This window comes from Neolamprologus brichardi, chromosome 1, assembly GCF_056152115.1.
Source record: "Neolamprologus brichardi isolate AB-2024 chromosome 1, ASM5615211v1, whole genome shotgun sequence".
NCBI classification, from domain to species: Eukaryota; Metazoa; Chordata; class Actinopteri; order Cichliformes; family Cichlidae; genus Neolamprologus; species Neolamprologus brichardi.
In genome coordinates, this window is record NC_142104.1 from 32,232,036 (window position 1) to 32,251,650 (window position 19,615).

General features: G+C 38.9%; 1 protein-coding gene across 1 annotated transcript in view; it reads right to left on the minus strand.

Moving 5' to 3' along the window:
- LOC102787874 (protein kinase C-binding protein NELL1-like) overlaps positions 1–19,615 on the minus strand; it is a 299,433-nt gene that overhangs the window by 241,751 nt on the left and 38,067 nt on the right. The window contains exon 3 of the mRNA XM_087840916.1: positions 10,478–10,628. Coding sequence (XP_087697042.1) covers positions 10,478–10,628 — 151 coding nt within the window. The remainder of the gene's footprint in view (positions 1–10,477; positions 10,629–19,615) is intronic.

A 19,615-nucleotide genomic window follows, 5' to 3' on the forward strand; every position in this document is an offset into this window, starting at 1 on the left:
AAGTTTTTACACTAAAAGCAAACCCTCGAGGATTTATGCTCCAGATATGTAATTAACCAAAATGTATTGATTCTTCAGTGCATACATTATTAGCATGACAGTTTTCAGTTGTGCTAACATGATCAACGAGTCTTAACGCGATGATATTGCATAAGGTAACAAAATGTGCTACTTGAATACAGGATTCTAAATTCATATCACAATAAAAATCATCAAAGATTAATGATTTCAACAGTCAATAACAGGATTTATTATTAATGCAATCAGAATTAGTTAGATTTTTATTTTTATTTTTTGAAAACTTACTTTCAAGAATGAGTACTCTCCTAAACATTTGACTGGTATGAATTGGCACAGCCATTTAATAATAATATGATTACGCACATTACTACAGCAAAATAATTAGCAAGCTACGTAAATCTAATTTTTTCAAATGCATGAAAAAAAAGGTGAAAAAATGTAAATGTGGGTGTGGTTGTTTTCCAGACTATGTTCGGTTGTTAGCAGCTGCCAGACAACCAGCAGAAACTCCAGGATGTCAACGGTTGCAACAATCATCAACCGTCATATCAGTTTTCAAACTCTTAGCCTAACAAGGCAGCAAATGGACAAACAATTTGATTTGGATATAACACTTAATACCAGTACAAATTCCTCTAGCATGTTTTTCAATAGTATTATGAGTCTGCTAAGACCAGAGGAGACGGTGGTTCAAACTACTATGTGATAAATAAACAGCCACAGTGGCAGGGTTGCAGGCTGCATCTCCTGAGATGGAGATTGTGGGCTGTAGAAAGTCTCGGAAGTGCTGTGACAGCTGTGGGCGGAAGCTGTTGAGGTGACAAGTGTTCTTTATCAAAATCCAGTGGCATTGTCTGTGGGAGAAAAGTTTTGGAAATGAATGGCTGCCAGAGACTTCTGGGTTAGCTGTATATCATCCTGCCCTTTTTCTTCACCTCCAGTGTCATGCAGCTATTTCATAGAAGGCAGATGACAGCCAATTATCTGCTATATAGGAAGGTCAGCACTCTGGAGCTTGTTCATAGAACGGGAGGAGAAGGAGGTAAAGCAGATATGACGATGGCAAAGCACGCCGATGCCTTCTCTACTGACCTGTAAAGTATGACCAGGATTGGTTGCAAGGCATTGTGCTTCAGTTGCCACAAGAAGGTTATGCTTGATTGGAGATTGTGGATTTAGCAAATGTTGCCATCAGGTCAGAGGGTGGTAGTGGAAAGGTGCACAGCTTGAGCTATATAGATCAATGAGATGTGATGTGAAAGAAGAAATCAATTCTCATTTTCACAGTTTGGAGTGTGTTCAGCACGACATTAATACCAGCCAAGCGCTGTGTGAGGCAGGCCACCTCAGGTTTGTTATAATAAGGGTGACGACGATGTCAGGTCTAAACAGTCAATGAATCGTTTGACTACAGGATGTAGTGGAGTGAATAAAACATAAACAGAGGGGAGCGTCTGCCAAAAATTAAAAATATGCCTCATGAATGGCTTTCCCTGAATTTATTATTAATATTTTGTTTTACTTTGGGCACCAGATTTCTTTGACTCAGCAAATATCGTAGCCCAAGATGTGCCTCTTTCCCTTTCATGGCCCCTGGTGGAACTATGCTATATTGATTCCTCCCACCTCCACCCCCCAGTTTTCTAGTAGTGTTGGAGAAATCAATACAACAAAGTATCAAGATATTTTGCATGGCAATATTTTATCAATATAGGGATATCAAATGTTGTCATCTTATCAAAACTGCTCATACAAATTGAACTTTTTAGTGCTACAATAATATGTACATAAGCTACAGTTATTATAGAAAGAAGGTGGTATTGTAATGCGGCATCTCTGTTGATTCCAGTCTTCTTTTGCCACACATAGTCATAGAGACAAACTGCTTCAAACTTCAAACTAATAGCAACCACAGATGTTTCTGGGAAGTTTGAGAGAGACTCCCAATAAGAATGTCTTTTGCTGCTAGAAAGCAGGCAGAGCCACCGCTGTGCTATGTGAGTAATTTGTTTTCCTGAGGGACTCACGCTATCGAGGCTGCTTCCCTGCAGGCTTCTTAGCCAGACAGGGAGAGGCACTGCCCAATGACATGTTAGTTTTCAAAGGCGGCATCACAGAAATGAGAGCAGCAGCTGAGAAAACCAAATGTTGATGTCAAAACTATCTTGAGAATATAGGAGCTTTGATGTATGACTTAGTTTTGATGCCTTAATGCTCTGCCTGAAAACCACATCATCCAAGTTGAGCATTATTTTCTGGTAAACCTCAGTCACTGCTGTATGAGTGTGCAGTCCTGCCACTATCAGAAACAACACTTCATGTGTGTGCGTGTCATCATTCTGTCTGTAAACATAATAGCCCGAAATGGGTTTTTTTTATTAATTTTGATGAAACTTTGTAGGGGTTCAGAGTGGGGTCATGTTAACAATCCATTAAAATTTGTCTTACGCCCACGAAGGTCTTCAAGGTCAACTTAATGATTTGTTGGTCAAAAATGGACAAAAAGCTTTAGAACTTTGAAACTATCATTATTACAAGTGTGCTCTTTGTTAAAAATACATATTAAATATTTAAAATACCATTTGACCTCTGGCTTTATTTAAGGTCAATAGATTCATCTGAAGGTTAAAGTGATAATAATCACTTTTAACACTTTTTGGCTCTTTTTAAATGTACTTTAAGTACTTAGTCTTTAGGGTTTTTTTTATTTTCCCTGTTGGCAGATGTGAAATGCAAAGTGAGGTCAGAAGTCAAATGTAACATGTAGCCATGATACCATGATCCCACTACAAAATTTATGAGAAAAACTATCATGTTTACAAACTTAACTTAGTGGCATGCACACACAAACAAATATTTATATTTAAATTATATATTTAAAATGGCTTTCAACAGGGCAAATAACAAAAGCCTCCAGTTCAGTGGCATCAACGTGTCTTGTAGAGCAGCGGTCTCAAACCCCCGGGCCACGGCCGGTACCAGTCCGTGAGTCGTTTGGTACCAAACCACGAGTGTTGAGGCTCGGGTGTGAAATTGGTGGTTTTCAGGGATTTTATCGTTATTTTTTTAATCGTTTTTAACGTTAACTCGGTTTCCCTGGGTCTTTTTCCCGTGTGTTAGATAAGATAAGATAAGATAAGATAAAACTTTATTAATCCCTGGGGTGGGTTCCTCTGGGAAATTTGGTCTCCAAAAAAGCACAGCACCGACAGAAGTTACAGAGTTACAGAATATTATATATATATATATATATACACACATATATAAATACAAAGACATATATAGATAAAATATACAAAGGGAATAAATAGAATAAATAGGAATAAAAATAAAAATACAAGTGAATTGCACATTTCAAGTATGGAGTCTATTACACCGCTGATTATTAACAAAAAGTATTGCACAAAAGGTATTGCACAGTGAAGTGAAGAGGCACTACAGCTTAGTTGTTCCCCCCTCCTTTGTCCTCATGTTTCCCCTATCTCTCCCCTCCAGAGAGGAGTTAAACAGTCTGATGGCATGTGGGACAAAGGAGTTTTTAAGTCTGTTGGTTCTTGTCTTTGGGAGAAGCAACCTGTCACTGAACAGACTCTTCTGGTTGTTTATGGCCGTGTGCAGAGGATGCCCAGTATTGTCCATAATGTCCAGCAGTTTCTTTAGTGTCCTTTTCTCTGCCACTGTCACCAGAGTGTCCAGCTTCATGCCGACCACAGAGCCAGCCTTCCTGATTAGTTTTTCCAGCCTGGATGAGTCCTTCTTTGCTGTGCTGCTCCCCCAGCACATTTATGAATAAATCTTTTTTTTGGTACCGGTACTGGTTTTATTTTGTTGTATTTATCCGCGACACCTTAAAGGCTGGTCCGTGAAAATATTGTCAGACATAAACCGGTCCATGGTGCAAAAAAGGTTGGGGACCACTGCTGTGGAGAATCACTCACCTTACAATGCTGCCAGGATGAAAGCTTTCAAAGTACGGACAGCTCCATGTATTTTTGATGTAGCTCTAGAAGAATTTACTCATCATTAAAGCAAAAGTAACTTCTACATAGCTAGCCTAAACAAAATACCCCACGTAAATCTGGCATTTTGGTGACTCTCTCTGACCTTTACAGTTTACAGCCAAAAAAGTTCTGGTAGTATTATTTTTTATTTTTATTTTTTATTTTTTTTCTTTCTTTGGTAATATTATTTTTTTACATTAATGTCATGGCATAACAGTAAAGTTGACCGAGTATTTTTCTGATGTCAGGTAAATCATTCCTACAGTTTAAATGAGTCACTGCTGACAGCCTGGATTGCAGTGGAGAAGAATGGATTGGTGGAATTTGAGATGTAAGGCAGTGTTAAGACAGGTGTGCTCACATGTTGGTGTATCATTTTACACAAAGGAAAATTCAAAAGAAGGCTGGAGGGCAAAGGACCGCAGTACTGTTTTTGCCCACCAGGTATGCGTGTCCCAGTAGCACTGACGTCACGCAAAAACTATGGATTGAACGTGTACAGAACGCCAAATAACTGCCACTTTGAAAATGTTTGCGACAGGAACTTTGTAGCCCTTCTGATGCACTTTAAGGTGTAAAAATAGTATTCCAGTAGGTTCCAGTACTGTTCACATAATAAGCACACTGTTCCACATTTGATATCAAGATCTAGAAAGTATCTATTAAGTCAAGACAAAGCCAAAGACAGCATTTGTATTGTATTGCACACCTTTAAAGCAAACCCTGCAAGGGAGTGCACTTTCTAGAATAATCTAGGGAGTTCATTGAGGAAACTGGCATCTGTCGGAGGTGAGAGGCCATGGCTCATGCTCAGCGCTGCTCCACTGGGGAGATCAGGAGTTCAGGATTGCAGCCAGCAGGTAATTCTTCTTCAACATTCAAACACAAATCCCATTTCATGGCAAAACAAGCTTCTGTGGCTCAAACTATAGCATGAAATAAACAGGCTGGAGGTGGACGCAGGAATTTTCTATGGGAACACTTAGCAGGGAAAGACGAAACCAAATTGTCAGTGGCAATTTTACCAAGTAATGATGATTAATAATTTTGTTTTGTCAATATGCCGTCAGACCTGCTTTATAGAGTTATAGAGAATCAGATGCTATGAATTAATTTTCTTAAGCTAAAATTTATTTTAACACAACATACGAAAACAAAATGAACAACATTAACATTTTTCTTCCAATAATAGAGATTGAAGTCATGAGGTGGATAACAGTCAATGTGGGTATTGGTACAACTGTCTTATAAAAGAAATCTTCCATTGCCTTTGGGTTTAGGCAGGGTTTTTCTATTCTACACATGACCTGTACTTTTACTAAGGCACGGGGGACTGAAATGTTCACCTTTACACCTGTGCAAAGGAACTTTGTAAGCAAGGAATTTTAAAATATCCATAAATATGCTGACTTCTGTTAAAACGTTTGACAGACGTCAGCATCTAAAAATCGTGGAGAGCCAATTTATTGCTCCCGTGTTCAAGTAACTGCTGATATAAATAGAATTCAGCAGTGGGCCAGGCACTTTCTGCATCCAGCTTCCCTGCACTCACCAACATTCACAAACCTTTACCAGGAAGCCAAGCTTAACAAGTCCCTCTTCTTCCCCAGCATGTTTCTTAAAAGAGAAGAACCTGTGAGTGCTTATGAAGTGAGGCGCTGAGGGAGAGGCAGACCTGTAGAGTTACAAAAGGGCAGGCAGATGAACAGAGCAGCTGAGCATCTTTGAGTGCACAGGTGGGAAGAGCAGTGGAGAGACCAGGCTTTGAGTTACTTCATCACAGAGCTATTGCCACTTGCTGACAATAAGAACGTTACTGGTACCCAGAAAACTGCTGTCTAGGCAGAAATGGGATTCTTTTGTTCTATTCAGTCTAGTGGAGCAGCAATAAACCTTTCTCCCCATTCCCCAGTGCTGGGTGCAAGAAAAAAAAACAACTTTTTCTGCTTTAGCACAGGCCACCGAGAAATGCTTGCGTTCAGAAGACGTTTTCACTTTGAGGATGAGGACAGCGGAGGAGGAGAGGAGGGGCGAGAGAAAGGATATTATCATATCAGGAAAGCAGAGTTAGCAGAGTCAGTGGGAGGGAGGAAAGACAGGACCGTTTGATTGTGCAGGGAGAAAGATGAAGAAGGAAAGGAAAGACAGAGTGATAGAGAAGGAATGTCTGATTGGATTTGGCTGAGCCGTAGAGATACAGTGGCTGTGTGTTAGGTGGCTGAATGGGAGACTTGTGTTATAATGGGAAAGAATGGCCATCGGCGGAGGGCTAATAGGGCCTTCAGAGAGGATTCAGAGGTTCAGAACAAATCCTCAGTCACAATGGAGCACAGGTCTGCACCAAGCCAGTCAAGGCTGCGCCCATCTCACCAAATTTAATTACGCTCACAGTGTGGCGGTCTCTCTCCGAAAACAACTCGTCTCAAAATAACTTCATCCTGCTGTGGCTTAGCTGGGCTAGATTTGCATCTAAATCTCTCTCTTGCAATACCTCACAATGCACAATATATGAAGAAAAATGACTGAAAGTCAGTTAAACGGTTTGGTGGTAGTGGTGAAGAAACATTTATAATTATACTATGTCTGAATGTCTGAATGTTACATAATGAGTTTCTTCCAAAATTACAGGAATGAAAGTCTTGCTATGCTAATAATGTTAGCTGTATGGTAATACTATCTAGCTACATAGGCATGCTTTAAAGGCATAAAGCTCTGGATGGCCTTAAATTTTCTTCTTTTAAATTTGGACAAAACTGGAGTTAAGGTAATTTAAGTCCCTAAAAACCTCAGAAACATGGTGTTTAACCAGGCACTTTCTCTGAATGGCATTACCTCGTCTTCCTTGGAGTCATTTTTGACCAGGATATGCCCTTCAACATGCAAATGAAACAAATATGTAGGACTGCTTTCTTTCATCTGTGCAAAATTGCCAAAAATACAAAATCTCTCTAGCGTGCTGAAAAGTCACTCCATGTTATTTTATCTTCATTGTATCACCGTGTATAGTCAGATTGCAAAAATGGCTGTTGATAACCATCAAACAAATGAATAATAAATAATTTTTTTAAGTAATGTGATGCAGGAACTATTGGCACTGTTTGATGAGCACTGAACACATTCCAGTGACCTCAAAGACTTTGATAATCCTGGTACCAATCCTGGTACACTAAGTCTCATCCAGATTGATTAAGGAGGAGTTAGGAAGCAGACATATGCTACAATCACAGTAAGGCATTCTGAAAAGCCTTCAGTTGACCTAATATGCTGCATTCAGAGTGCTGACAGGGACTAGAAACAGAGCTTAACTCTCCCATATTGGCTTCTCTCTTCATTGGTTCCCTATTTTATCCAGAATCAAATGTAAAATCATTTTTCTAACATACAAGGTCTTAAATAATCAGGACCCATCTTATTTTACAGACACGATAGTATCATATCATCCTAGTAGAGCTATTTGTTCTCAGACTGCAGGCTTACTTGTGGTTCCTAGGGTATTTAAAAGTAGAATGGGAGGCACCTCTTCTGTGGAACCAACTCCCAGTTTGGATTCAGGAAAAATATACCCTCTCTACTTTTAATATTAGGCTCAAAACCTCCTTTTTTGATAAAGCTTATAGTTAGGGCTGGATCAAGGGACCCCTAAGCATCTCTTAGTTTTACTGTTATATGCTTAGGCTGCTGGGGGCCTTCCCATGATGCATTGAGCACTTCTGTTCCACTCCCATCCTTTCACTCCCCGCATGTTTATACACTACTACTGTATGGCATTAAATTTCTCCCATAGTTCATGTTTTTTCCTGTCTCCCTATGGTCTCTTCTCTCATCTGTTTTCCCCTTAACTCCCAACCGGCAGATAGCTGCCCCCTTCCTGGTTCTGCAGGAGCTCTTTCTAACACTGCAGGTACTGTACCTAAGGTGCTATTCAATATAACACACTTTAAGCAACTACTGTTATGACTTGGCACTAAATAAAACTGAATTGAACTGAACTGAAATTTTTAAGAAATCGGTATAATGCCTGCCTGATCTGTTTCTGTCCAGAAGCAGTATCTTCGTTACTGCGTAATAAAGTGTGTTCATGGATCTCACTGTGAACAGACAATTCAAAACCCGCCAAAGACATAGAGGTGACGCACAATGAAACACATCTGACTTAAAGTAGGTTTTGACTAAATCCAACTAAACCTTAAACACAGCACTAGAAGACATGGAACAGTAAAAAAGTCATGAATAAGTTGAAATGGATGTGGAAGGAACAGTGAAAGCTAGTATAGAAATAGAGGTTTGGGAATACAGACCAACTGGCAACTTTTGATGCCGATAATAAATTATGTACTTTAGTGTTTGGGTTGGAAGACTGTTCTAAATCTGGTAAAACAACACATATGTGTAAATGCAGTTACAACATTAGTTCTTGGTGGGACAGCCCTATCCTGAACATTTTTAGTGCAATATACACTATAAGTGGCTTAGCAATTAGTATATCTAACTGGGTGTGTTTGAGTGTGGCTGAGGGCCTTTAATGCAACATTTGCTTAGTCCCAGCACTCCTCAGGGCTACATATGTTGCATAGAGCATGTCATTGTGCCTGAAGGAGGAGGGCAGTACAGTCATCTGGCCCCATTTAGCTTTGCTTGCTGTTGTTCGGCCAACCCACTGTGCAGCAATTATGCCTGAAGGAAATGTGAGAAAAAAAAGTGAGAAAGAGAGAGAAGAAGAGGGACTAAAAATGAACTCTAAGGGTCACCTTTAAAGCACAGTAGGGGGCAGCGCATTTCTCTTCCAGTGTGGATCATATACAGTACTACATGCTTGAAGAAATAAGTACACGGGCACTGACATAGACTGCAATATACTTAGGCTGAGTACTCAAAAAAGATGTCCTGAAGAACTCATTCTTTACTTCCATGCATTAAAGCTTTAAACCAAAGCTTATATCATCAGCCAATTTAAGATCATGTTGCCTATATGGAAAGGAATGCATTGAATGGATGCAATATCTTGGGTTAACATGAATGCAACATTTAATGTTGTAACCATTAAGGATAGAACTTAAATGCTTGGACCTCACAATTATTGAAGCAGTGTGGGATAATCTTAAGACAGAAAAGAACAAAAGGCAGACAACATCCAAAGAAGAACTTTAAATATCCTTCAAGAAGCCCGGAGAACTATTCCAGACAATTCCTGTTTAAGGAAATTAAAGTAAAGCTCAACCAAATAGAGTTCAGGCAGTGTGAAAGAATAAAGGTGTTAGGACTGTACAACTTCTGTTTTCCCCCGTATACTGTATTTTCATGAATGTTTACGGATATTTTTAGAAAAATCACTACATCAATGTGGGACAGCTGTGGATCATCTGGAAGAGTAGGTCGTCTACCAGTTGCCGGATGAATCCCCAGCTCAAGTTATAATTTCCCTAGGCAAGATACTGATCCTAAGTTTTTTTTACCAAATATCTTGAGGATCACACATACACTGCTTTTTTGAAAAGATTAGAACTGGGTAAATGAGACTTTCACTAGTGCTGAAAACTAAAAAGAAAGCCACTATATAAGTACCAGTCAATTTTCCTAGCAAAATATAAAGAAACGGGACACGGCTCAAGACCTTTGCATAGCGCTGTACATCTATTAAAACTTTTCAGCAACAGTATGTCTTGTTTGCCTTGTTTTAGAGGACCAGCTCAACTTCACTCTCCCATTGTGTGCAACTTTGCCCTCGTATTGATCCTCAGCAAGAAATTATAATTTCTCCCTCGCATGCTCACTTGGACGACATGTTTTACAGAACTTTAAGGCTTTTACCTTTAGAGCACAGGAGGAAAATCATTGTCGCCTGCCCTTTACAAACAACTCATAGCTTCTCTGAGGGCCACAGGGTGATCTCACTGCTGCCACTCACTGATATCTTACATCGCCTTCAGGGACAAACCTTACAATCCACTGCCAGGAATTCATTAACAACTAAGAAGCCATTAGAAATATTCCCACATTTTGTCAGGAAAAACAATCAGCTTTTTCCCATACTGGTAGTTCACAGCAGCTCAATTACAAGGCCATATGTTCCACGTTTGTATATGGTTGTTTATGCAGCATTGTGTGAAAGAAGGGGTTTGGGGATTTCTTTTGCATTTTTCTATTTTTTTATACCTCACAGTTATCTTATGAACACTGAACACGGAACGTTATCTTTCTGCCCATAGTGTACTGATTGAAGGGCTCTATTATTCCAGTGACTGGCCTCCCATCATGCTCTGGCTTACACTGGTAATGCTGTAATAGTACACTGCTCTTTAATTTACTCATCAACAGCCTTCTGCAAACAGCTAAGAGTAAGATGATAAATCCAGTCTAGGCTTAATTTAAAACGAGCACGCTCTGTACTCCATGGAAGAAAACTTATACAGAAAAGCAGCCATGGGCCAAAATGAAGAGGATTACAGCTGGATTACCTGTGTTCTGACTCGTGGATGGAGAATATGACTCCTGACGTGGAGGACTTCTGCTGGATGGAGGCCAAGAAGGTAAACTCACTTTTACTCCTAAACAGCTGTACCACTTTTTCTGTGATGTGTGCCGGGGCGTGAACTGCTCTCCCAACATCTGAAGGAAGAAAATGAAATGGAAAGAAATCATGAGCTTGTGTCAACTCTTTTCAACACTTGGCAAAAGTGCAAGCAACATATTAAGTGAGCTAATCACACATGGCGAAACACAAAGTAACACCTTTACACTTTGAAATATCTCTGAAACTGCTTTGGCAGTTCTGTCTGGCAAAAAAATAAATAAATCTGTTGATGCCAGCAGGCTTCATCCACAGCTTCATACGCATGCTTAGACAGCAAACTTTGCATAGATGTGTGTGTGCGTCTGTGATATAAAGGAACTTTATGTTTCCTTAAAGACAGAAAGATAAAGGAGAACCAGCAAAAATCTACATTTTCCCTTGGCATATCCACTTGCATTCGGGTAGCGCTCTTCCCTACAAGTTCATAGTTTGAATAAATATAACTATACTAATTTCTAATCTCGGTCTCGTAGTAATTGTGATTTAAACTTATTTATGTAAGTTTAAATCATAGTCTCTTTCATCCCTAAATAACAGCTGTACCGAAGGGGAGAAAACCTAAAGTCAAGAACATGTCAGCACGCCTTAAACTCTTCAATAGACTCTTATTGCTATCGTACATCAAGGATTTCCCATGTTAGCGCTGTTAGCGTGGGGATATAGTCACTGACCTACCAACATTTTAAATACTGCATTTGCAAAAAGGACTGAACTCTCTGTTTTATCATTATCATTAAGCCATGTTGGTAGATTTCAAACATTTGCAGACATTATTTGCAGCTTTATACTACTTACAGCAGCGGTACAATTTAATGTATGTAAAATTATTGGAACTCTAAACAACACTGGGTTTAAAGACACTAAGCTACTAGCAGCTATAGCTTATTGTAGAATTAGTAAGCCTGAACCTGTAATAAAAATCAAAAACGTCAAAATGGGACACTGCCAGGATCCAAATCATTTTTATTCGGCAGAGTCAGGCACACTGGTCTTCACACTTTAGACACTGTATTCCACCTGGAAAAGCAAACAGTGTCAAATTTTAAGAAAGCTGTTGTGTGTTCACATCTTACTGTGCAGCATCTGGCTTTGTCCTTGCTTGTAGTTTTTGTATTTGTTGTTTATAGAAATAAACCTAAATGTATATGTCTAATGAGGTTCACTATAGTCAAAAGAAGATTCATAGTCTGTCTGCAGTCATTCACCTTTAATAATAATAATAATAATAATAATGGATTTCATTTATATAGCGCTTTTTCGGGACCCCTCAAAGCGCTTTACAATTCCACTATTCATTCACTCTCACATTCATACACTGGTGAAGGCAGCTACAGTTGTAGCCACAGCTGCCCTGCCTTTAGTGGCACAGCTTTGTGCCACCAAAGATAAATGACAGACCCCCTTTCTTTTTAGAACAAAACATGAAGCAACAGCAACACAGTAACAACAGCAAGAAGGGGTGGGTTGCAAAGCAGCTTGTAGAAATACAATATCTGAGGCACACTAAAACAGCTTCAACACCTAGTCCTATTTGCTATCTGGATGTGCAGAAGGGTTGGTTCTGAGAATTTCTTAAATTTCTGGTCTCCCTGAACTAATACTAGGCATATTCTCAATGTGCCTGCTGATATGTTCACATTTCAGTCACATGCTTTTCATTGTTATCTCCCTTAAAAGTCAGCTTTGAAACTCTCCTGGTGTGGCATTAGGATGCACTTCCTTAAAATTAATTACTAGCTATGTAAATCTATCTTGGTGGTCAAATAGTTAAGCTATGTTGTTTAAAAACGGAGCATTAAAATTGTGAATTAAGTATCACATATTATATTCCTCTGCTCCAATGTTCCCACGTTCAATATTCTGTTAGTGTATCCTTAGTGTAAAGTATCCTTTCATCATTTCAAGGCCAACATTGCAAGTCAAAACAATAGCTAAATCCCTTAGTGGCCAGCTTCACTGACTAAAAGAGCTAAAACAAGCCCATATATTACCCACAACTTAAAGGACTTCTTAAAGGACTCCCTGACTGGTCTTTGGTGCGGCTTCAGAGCGTAGTGGAATGGTGATGTCACGACTCATTGTGAATGAAGGAGCAGCCGAAAGCAGCTTTACTTTACTTTGGCATCAGATATCTGTGTTTTGATGCTTTTTATGGACATAATACCAAGGACCAACACCACATTAGGCAGGGCTGGCTGTAATATTTTGCTCAGTATATCTGAATACAGGAAAGAAACCCAAAATGAAGATAATCATAGTGATAAATCTGAATGAGAGATTGCCATGGTTCCACATTCCCAGTTGTAGTCAGCTGACAGACAGCCCAGTGGGGAGGAGCGCATGGTTGTCTCAGCACATGGCTTTTAAACCTCCCCAGGGTGACAGTGGCCTCCCTGACCTCGCACTTAGCCTCCTCACCATCACAGCCCTGTTAATAGAGAGCTACCCGCACCCCTCCGGTTCAATATGCAGGCTCCCTGAACAGATTCAGTCATTAGATCACCACTTCAAATCTATGGAGATACAGCACTGTTTTTAAGATGCGACGATACCGTGACATTTCATGTTTTTCTTTCCTTCACTTGACAGACAAGTAAAATCCTAACTCATACAGAAAGCAGCTGTAGTAAGTCACGTTCGCGCTCCTCACAGCCATGATCAATACCAGCAAATTGTCGTAATGAGCGCCACTCAATACAAACAGCAAACAAACCAAAGCAGACACTTTTTCTTGTGCAAATGAGTTTGACTGCAAATGAGAATGAGAGTTAACAGTAGTTTATCTTCAGTGATGAACACTTTCTCCAAAGCAGTAACAGTGGACATGCTTCAGCTTGCATGTTAAGCAGCAGACTCGGTTTTAGCTTTAATATAGCAGGCATGGAACACATATTCGGTAGCTACAGCTACAATAATCATGAAATGTAAGTTGTTATGACATTTTGCTTCAACTCTTTGAGCTTGTTCTCTTAATCTCCAGTCTTCATTACTTACTTTCTTACCTGACAGTCTTTCGACTTTCTTCTGTCAGGTTGGAGGCCCACAAAACTTCGAAACAACTGGTCTCTTTCTTCTCTTTAGCTTTTTAGCTAAACTTTTCCCTAAAAGTTAGGATGCTATGTAATCAAATATTACTGTATTTTGACATGACTAGAAAGATCTTCACAGACTTTTTAAACACAAGTTACTTTTCACAAAAACATAACCTAAGCTGTGTTTTTCTAAAATTTAAAAAGATTTTTCACAACATAAAATTTCTATGCACTTTAAAAATATGTTAATAAAATAATTTATGAGACAGTATACTTAGCGTGCTCCTTCCAGTGTAGCAGGAAAACTGCTCTGAATATAAACACTATTAATTATTAAGTATTTAGCATTTTTTTCACCTTAGCTAGTTTGTAGCTAAAGATCAGGTTGATTCTTGAAATTTTCTCAAATTAAATGAGGGGATTCGAGTGTGACAACCATTCAACATCTTTTTTGTTTTGTGTTTTTTGTGGACTGAATTTATTTTTAAGGGAAAAGGCCAGCTACATTACAAAACAAGTTTAATGATCTAATGCAAATGTTGACTGATAGCAGTAGAGAAGATTTTGTCATTCAGGAAGAAAAGATATTCTGACTTCTATTAGCTTTGTGACGCTTTGCTCATATGAGTAGGCCTGCTTTGCAAATTGCCATCTCAGTCATCACATTATCATACCAAGTCTTAACTCATGCATTTCCACTGAGCACACAGTTGACAGCAGTTAAAAACTGCCATCACCACATTTGCTTTCAAATCCTGGTTTACAGTTTCAATAGATTTTCATGACACACTGATGCTTTAAAGGCTGAAAAGGTATAATTTGCATTCAGCATTTCTGCAACACAATGCTTTTAAAATTTAAATGAATTAAATATAGTTTATGTTTGCAAATATTCAACATTTAAATGCATATTAAACATTCAATTATAACAATTTTATAATTTGCTTTAAATCCCAGCTGCTTACATGTAGAGACGCCTGTGTAAAGACTGAACCACAAAATGCTAACCGATGCTAACTTTCACATTTAAAGGTTTGACGTACCCTTCCCACAAACACAGTCCAAAAATTTTAGCAAACGTCTCTCACTTAAAATGACAGTGAAAACCACAATTACAAAGAGTATCCAAACAATAAAAGCTGTCAGTGTTATAACAACTCGACAGTCGACTAATTATGATGGATCAATAGTATGCAAGGAGCAGAACTGAAGCGAGGAGTTCTAGCAGTCTACCATATAGCAGTCTTGACATTGTAGACATAAACAAACCCATTTACAGTGACAGGGGGAGCAGGTAGACCAGGAAGGTTCGTCTCCCAGCAGACAAGATGAAGCTCAGTGTAGCAGGCAGGAGCCAGCTGTCACCCCCCTTCCCTTTCAATTTTACAGCTCATCGCTTTAATCAGGAGCCTGGCGGGTCCTCCCCCAGCTTGGCTAAATCTTACAGATGGCCTCTTTAAGTGTCAGTGAGGAACAGGAGTTCAGGTGCAGCCCAGAGAGACTGTACACACCAAAGACACAACCAGTCATGTCCATGTAGATTCCTGGTTGGCCAGATATGGAAAACCCATGTCACAGCCAGATAAGCACGTTACTGTACTATGTTCAACTCTTTGCCAAAGGCACAAAGTAGATCAGAGCAGAGTCCAAGAGGCCAGCAACCAGCAAGAAAGTCACACTTTGCTGTTCAGTGGGAGAAACATGAATACGCATCTGCATGTCAGCATGCTAGCGCTGCCTCCTAAACATTGCGTTCTCATACAAATACATTATCAGTTACATCTAGAGGGAAAAATACCTTAAATTTAAAAGACAATTAACTTCTATCCAAGTGGCTAGCGCTGACTCCAATCAGGGACCATTTTTAAAATACGTTGGATCCAAGTATACTTGATGGGGATAAGTATCACAAAAATATGCAGGCTGAAATAGAAAGTTCTGGAGGTCAATTATTAACAATGTGTTCATTAATAAACAAAGACACAGCTAAATCATCAAGGCAAGGCAATTTTATTTGTATAGCACACTTTCAGCACAAGGCAATTCAAGGTGCTTTACATGATTAAAATTAAAACACAGAAAAAAGAACATAAATCACTTTAAAGGTTAAAATACAAATAAACATTTACAAGAAAGCATTTACAATAAAACAATAATCAACAAGCAAGTAAAAAGCCATAATAAGACCAGTTACTCATAAGCAAGTCTAAATAAGTAAGTTTTAATTTTAGAAAAGACTTCAGTGTCTCTGCAGCTTTGCATTCTCCCAATAGTGTGTTCCAGATGTGAGGAGCATAGAAACTAAAAGCTGCTTCTCCATGTTTAGTTCTGGTTCTAGCGACAGTCAGTAAACTAGCGCTGGAGGACCTGACTAATCTGGATGGTTTGTACCATGATAGCGGATCTCTAATGTACTCTGGTGCTAACCCATTCAAGGATTTATAAACTAATAAAAGCACTTTAAAGTCTATTCTCTGAGCTACAGGGAACCAGTGTAATGACTTTAGAACTGGAGTAATGTGCTCTGTTTTCTTGGTTCTAGTGAGAACACGAGCACCAGCAACTAGATCAACTGCAGTTGTCTGATTGATTTTTTAGGTAACCAAGGCGACTAGAGATAAATACACGGATGAGATTTTCTAGGTCAGTCCTTTAATCCTAGAAATGTTCCTCAGGTGATAAAAGGCTGACCTTGTTATTACTTTTATGTGGCCCTGGAGGTTCAGGTCTGGATCCATTATTACATCTGGCCTATTTCTGGCCCGGTCAGCAGTCTCTAGTTGGACCAGTTTAAGCTGATTACTGATATTTAGTCAATCTTTTTTGGGTCCAAAGATAAGTACTTCAGCTTTGTTTTTGTTCAGTTGAAGAAAATTATGAGACATCCAGTTGTTAATTTGCTCAACTGCATTTATTAAGGGTTTGGATAGGTTCAACATCACCTGGTGACATTGAGATATACAGTTGAGTATCATCTGCATAATTGTGGCTTAATGGGAGCATGTTAATGCTAAATAAGAGGGGCCCTAGGATGGAGCCCTGGGGGACCCTGCATGTGATTTCTACAGTGGGGCAAAAAAGTATTTAGTCAGCCACCGATTGTGCAAGTTCCCCCACTTAAAATGATGACAGAGGTCAGTAATTTGCACCAGAGGTACACTTCAACTGTGAGAGACAGAATGTGAAAAAAAAATCCATGAATTCACATGGTAGGATTTGTAAAGAATTTATTCGTAAATCAGGGTGGAAAATAAGTATTTGGTCAATAACAAAAATACAACTCAATACTTTGTAACATAACCTTTGTTGGCAATAACAGAGGTCAAACGTTTACTATAGGTCTTTACCAGGTTTGCACACACAGTAGCTGGTATTTTGGCCCATTCCTCCATGCAGATCTTCTCAAGAGCAGATGATTTCCCCTCACTTCTGACAGCTGTGTTGTCATGCAGGATCGCAAGTTATAAGCTACACTTTAATTTAACTGTCCCTTTCGTTTGCTACACTGTAAGACCGAATAGTAATAGTTCGATAAATGAAATGAGTTCCAACTACTTAAAAACCTGTTATAAGTTCATACACCTTTATTTTTTTGAGTAGTTTGAACAAGTTTGTTTTTTCAAGTTATCAGTACTTGAATATATTGATTAGTTTCTGACATTGCCCTTAAATAATTTGAGTTTTAACACTGACGTCACTTACGTGCCTACGTACGTACCTACGTGCGCCACCTGTTTCTTTATGAAGTGCTGGCAACCATCTTGGATTCCTCGCTTCGAGTGCGAATGCCCGCTCATTACTCCGAAAGAAACTTGTGGAACGTTGATATCCGAACAGAAATCAAAACATTTGTGAAGGGTTTTATTTGCGGCATTGCCTTTGACGCTGGATAAAGGAGGACGTGCTATGGTATGTTACGGACTTTTGAACTGGAACAGCTAACGCTATGCACTTGGCTAGCTGCATTTACCGCCTTTTGTGGTAAGTTGTATTTTTTCCTGAAACTATAGTTCTCCGTTGTAATAAAGGGTTTTTATCGTCATAAATGTACAACAATAGCAGGCATTTAAGAATTACATGCATGCGTCGTTTTATCCATGTCGCCTTGGCCCCAAAGTGTTTTGCAAGAATTATGCTAATAAGCTCATATTTAGTATAACACATTATTAGTCCCAGCAGAGGCTGCTTCACACTTAGCGCATGCATGGATATTGACTTTGGCTAATCCATTTGCTAACTGGTGGAACTTGAAACTTACGTTTAGTTCTCTGGAGTTGTACATATTAAAACTGGGGCAGCAAAATTGTAGGCACAGGACATACTTACAAAAGCAGTGATTATTCATTACATAATTAGGCGGTAGAACTTGGTTTACATTGCAAAAAGTTATGTATACTAAGTTGAAATGTAGAAGCTTCTGAACTGTAAAATTGTTGCGCCTGGTCTATTTTAGGTTAGCTTAACGGCCATCAATAATATATTTACCAAACAGTTATTTTTTTCGTTTTATTTTATTCTGATGCCCAGTGTTCATTAGTGAAAGACTTTGTTTTTTTCCTGTCAGGGGCTGGGTCTGTGACCCAGCATTTTGAGTTTATTTTGTATTTTTGCTTTCTTATGTTATATTGAAATGAGGTGAAGTTCTTGTATTGTTGGTATTATTAGTTAAGGTTTAGTTGAGTTCTGGGCTAGTTATGTTTCATCTGTGTCTCCTTGGTTATGTGTCTTTTCTGTTCTCTGTGTAGTCTGTCTTGTCTTCTGTGTTTTACTGTTATGTCCATGCCAGGGCAGAAGTAAATTTTCCGGGGTGAAGATGCTGTTTACCTTGACCAGCTAAGACTACAGATTGTAGATGAAGTCGAGAAAAGTGAAAAGAATCCTGATTACAAAGCTGATGCACACAACTTTGGCCTTGCGATGCAAAGAGATAATCAATGATGACCTACCAGTAGGTCAGATCCTGGATTGCTGGCCTACTCTGAAATCCCAGTCCCAGGTAAGAATGTATATAGATGTAGCTAACAAGATGTATTTTATATCAACTCCTGTTATCTGGCCTGTCTGAACAAATTATGCCTTTGGAGTGTAAGGATTTTGATGTATTTTGCAAAGATTTATAGACTAATTGAAACTTGTAAACATAAATTTATCCTGTGTGTTCAGATCTGTACAGAATTGCACAGGATTACAAACCTCCACCTGAAGAACCACTTTTATGCTGTGTTGGACCAACATGCTCCCTGGTTCCAGAGCTTATTCAGAAAGAAAGCTGTTTGCACAGGGAACGTGTCTGATGTCCTGTCTCAGCTCTTCAGAAGCTATAATCTCCAGGTTAGTGGGTTTTTGTCTTGTTTTTTGAGCTTTATTTAATTTGATCAATTTTTCAATTTTAACTACCATTCTTGACTAGGTTAGCCAATAATTTAAAATAAAAATTTTCTTGTGATGTAGGAACAAGCTGATATCCATGCCCAACGTGCTGGTGTGCTTCATGCCCTCCCTGCCTATTTGTACCAAGACACCTCTACCTTCATCAAAACGTGGGATGTAAGTTTTGGACAAAGTTGTGAACAATATCTTAGTAGCATCCTTGTTTAGATTTCTCAAAATATTATGACACTTTGACAGTTTGAGAAGCATCTCCATGCTTGGATCTGTCTACAACAGTGTCCATGTCACATAATGGAAACACTACATGTTTTTAATGTGTGTAGACCTTCTATAATGTTCCTAGCCCAACCATATGTCACTGTACAAATGAAAAATATATATAACTCCTATTGACTTTCTGTTGTTATTGCTACGAAGAGGTATGACTTTGCTTTACTAAAAGTACTATTTTTGTCAGTTTGTTTTCTCAAATCTTTGGTGTGTTGTGGCTTTTTTGTTGTTCAAACAATTGATTTCTGAGCTAGTAATAATCCAGAAATGTGACTTATATAGATGAAACTAAGAGAAAAAAGAATGCACTAACATGTAGTAATTTTGTT